Raw genomic sequence first — 3,715 nt, 5'->3', positions numbered from 1 at the left:
ATGCATATATAACCTTAGAAGTTGCAATATAAATTAGCACTATCATATATATATTTGCATATGCACTGGTAACATTTACACCTACATTTTGAATGAGGCTGTGTTAATTAATTTCAAGTTATATTGCCTTTCTTCTCCACAGCTCCAAAGGAATAACCTTTTTTCATTATCTGAGACCTGTGAGGGTTTTTTTAATTCTCTGCTTTGCTGCTTTTTTTTTTTTTTTTTTTTTTTTATCTTCTGAGATGTATTTTGTTTGCTTCACCCATTTAGGAATTAAATAGTTTTAATTACTTGGACCTGTATAAGCTCGCGGACCTGTTCAACCTCACTTTGCTGGAGAATGCAGTCATTGGCTTCTTAGTAAAACATCTCTCTGAGCTGTTGAAGAGTCATCCTGAAGAAGTTCTGGCACTCCCATACTGTCTCCTTCGAGAGGTTTTTAAAAGTGATAGACTCACTTCCCTCAGTGAAGAACAAATCTGGCAGGTAAGGAGATTGGTGAACAACCAGAATGTGTGATACTCCATAAACCATAGCAGTAATCTGTTGTTTTGAAACCCTGGAGCAATCTTGAGGGAGAATAAGCACTTGAGCAAAAGCTGTGAATAACAACTGAGGGAAATTTCTAAATGAAATTCCAAAACTGTTGTGTTGTGTTAATCCAATTACTTTGTTTGAAAGAGAAATTTGTCTTACTGCTTAACTTGTGCTACTTAAATATAGCCAGAGATCTTCTTCCAGATTCAGCTTTGTTGGTGGGAAGAGATGGCTGATGCATGCAACTCAATTACCATTGCCTCTGATGAGGCTAGAGCCACATGTCTGGTGGCAAACCTGCTTCTGCAGCCTCTCCCATTCACTTCAGACAAATTTAGCCATGGAACTTCAATAGTCATGTAAATTGTTTGGGCCACCACAGCTGACTTTGCCTGAAGCAAATTTGAGAATCATCATACAATCAGCTCCACTCAGAGATGAGTGGAGGCTTCAGTGGAAGGTTTGTGGTGAGAAACTGCAGCTGGTGATCACTTCCTCTAAAAAAGCTGGATCTAGAAAAGGGGCAGGTTGCTAGCCATAATATATTAACAAGTATTATGTTGTGACTTTTAGTGTGTGTGCTGGGAGGAAACCTAATATGAAAAAAAACCCACATAGCTTGTTAAGAGAAACACAAAAACTAAACTAAAATCTCTCCTTGGAAATGTTCCCATCATATGTCTGTAAAAATTGCAACTCATGCTATAGTGGAAGGAAATCCCTATAATATTGGTTACCCAACCACTTCTTTCTGTTCCCTCTTTGCTTTCATGTTTTATAAAGTATTTCCATGCATTTCAAGGTAGAATGTAACTTGGTTGGAAGAAACCTGTGCATTCTTTTTAGGAAGTGGGTTATATTGGTCCAACAGGGAAGATTGAGTCAAAAGTCTGAGTTATGTTTCAACCCCTGCTATTTATCTACTTACCTTTTGGATATTTCAAAGGAAATTATTACATTGATATGCCTTTTTTTTTCTCAGAGTGTAAAAGGTGTGTCTGTCTGTGGGGTGCTTCATGTTGTGTGAAGGAATAACGTCCTGCGTGAACAAAATCAAAAGCAAAGTTAAGCTCTTCAAGCCACAAAACCAATATGCAGATAAAATTTAACCCTTCAGTCTGGTGATTGATATATTTGTTTCCAAAACTTTGAGGCTTTAGATTATGGAGTATTTTACAAAGTATTTTCTGCAAATACTAATGTAAAGTTAGACTCTTTCCTGTCCTAGTCTCTGGAGGATGCCTCTACAGCAGAACCTGCAGTGCACTGCACATGATGATGATGGGTTGGGTTTGGTTTAGGGATTTTAAGCACAGTACTCTGGAGTCCTAGCCCATATTCCTTTATCAGAAATCAGTTTTCATAGAATCAAGAAGGTCGGAAAAGACCTCCAAGATCATCAAGTCCAACCCTACCATGGTCACTAGCCCATGGCACTAAGTGCCACATCCAGTCTCAGCTTGAAAATCTTCAGGGATGGTGAATCCACCACCTCCCTGGGCAGCACATTCCAATGCCTGAGCACTCCCTCTGTGAAAAATCTCTTCCTAATATCTAACCTTTTGATGTACAAGTTTATGCATGGAGCATGGCTGATTGGCCAGTTAGTTCTTATCATCTTTTCTCTGCAGGGTCTCTGCAAGCTACATCTTTGGGTATACTTTTGCTAGAAAAGTTGCTGCAGAAAGCCACACAAGTATAGCTTCATGCCAGCTCAGTCACATCCAGGGTAATATGCCCTCTGTAACCTGCTGTAATGACATTTGGGGAGTAGGAGTTTTATATCTTGTGTCACTGTCCTGCAGGAAAGACTCAGAAATAATTTTCTTAATTGTGTGCACTCCACTCAATGAACACTTCACAAGGCAAACATGACAGTCTCTGTTTCTGTTGCAAGGTCATACTGGGGAGAGATACTTAGAGGTAATGTGCTGTTTTCTGAGTGACAACAAACTCCACACTGTCCATTTAAGTGTTATCATAATTGCCTCTCTAAAGGTTACTAATGCTGTTCCGAAGAATTTTTTTATTTAACTAGTTTTCTGCTGTAGGCAAAACCTGCATGTGTCTTTTTAATTCAGTCTGTGCAACCAGGAATAAATATATATTTATAAATATTCCAAGTCCCCACAATGGATTAAAAGACACATATAAATATTTACCAATTTGGGCATTCAGAAGGCAATAAGAAACTGGTTGGGTTTTTTGCTTTATCTTTGTAAATAAGTAATTCCTTCATAGTCAACCCAATAGAAGAGAATCAAATCAGACCAGCTATATTGCCTCAAGTGTAGTTAAGTTCATCATTTTTGCTAAGGTTATAGTGGTAATGCAATATACCATGGAAGAATCTAATATTCAGCCCAGGGTGAAGATTGGGTATGCCAGAGGATTAGTGTCAGGGTGCTTTATAGAAGTGAAACTTGATGGACAGGCTGGAGACAGATCTACAGAATCTCATTAAATTGCTGAATTGTTCATTACTGAGCACTCTCACTGTAATAAAGTGCTCATTGACTTTGACAAATCCCCATCCCATGTCTTAAGGAAGAACAGCAAAGCAAGAGGTGTTGGGGAAGCTGGAGGAAATTGGCACAAAGTGGGGCAGATAATAGAAAAGCTGATGGGAGGATGCAACCCTTTGATTTGTCTGTTTTACCTGTAACTCGTGTGGCCTCCTGTGAACACACATGTATATGTGTTATGGTGATTTGAATTCAGAGTGTCCCCGAGGCACCTCTGCTAGTGAGACTGCCATGAAGCCCAAAGCACAAGTTAAACCTTCCCTCAGAGAACCTCTGGAAAGGGTGCCACTGTCTGCAGAGCACAGTTATTTACACTAGTTTGAATTCCCAGTGTCCATTGGGGTGATTTGATCCTAATGCACATAAAGATTAAGGCAGTTACTTTCATGCATTGAAATGTGAACAGAGTGTGATTTGATCTGAAGTGACTGCAGCTCATATCTGGCACATTTTGAACTGCTGTTGGACTACCAATTCACAGTTGGCCAATTTTAGTGGATATGGTGAAATACAACCATGAACAAACCAAGTTTGAGGGTGTTAAGGAGTCACATTGATGGTAGTGTGCTAGAATATGGATTACCACAGAGTAGTACAGGTAATTCTGTTGATTCTTTCAGGAAAAAAAGTGATTTCCAAAACAGCATAAA

The 3,715-nt window shown here is 39.1% G+C and overlaps 1 protein-coding gene across 1 annotated transcript in view; it reads left to right on the top strand.

Annotated features, from left to right (window-relative positions):
- Positions 1-273: 273 nt before the first annotated feature.
- KLHL32 (kelch-like family member 32) overlaps positions 274-3,715 on the top strand; it is a gene marked incomplete at its 5' end in the record, with an annotated part of 39,784 nt that continues 36,342 nt past the window's right edge. Inside the window, one exon of the mRNA XM_009074738.1 lies at positions 274-489. Within this exon, the coding sequence (XP_009072986.1) occupies positions 274-489 (216 nt within the window). The remainder of the gene's footprint in view (positions 490-3,715) is intronic.

Source organism: Acanthisitta chloris, unplaced genomic scaffold (genome assembly GCF_000695815.1).
Source record: "Acanthisitta chloris isolate BGI_N310 unplaced genomic scaffold, ASM69581v1 scaffold1925, whole genome shotgun sequence".
NCBI lineage: Eukaryota > Metazoa > Chordata > Aves > Passeriformes > Acanthisittidae > Acanthisitta > Acanthisitta chloris.
Note: the sequence above shows the minus strand (reverse complement) of the source record. Positions and strands in the feature narration are given on the sequence as shown.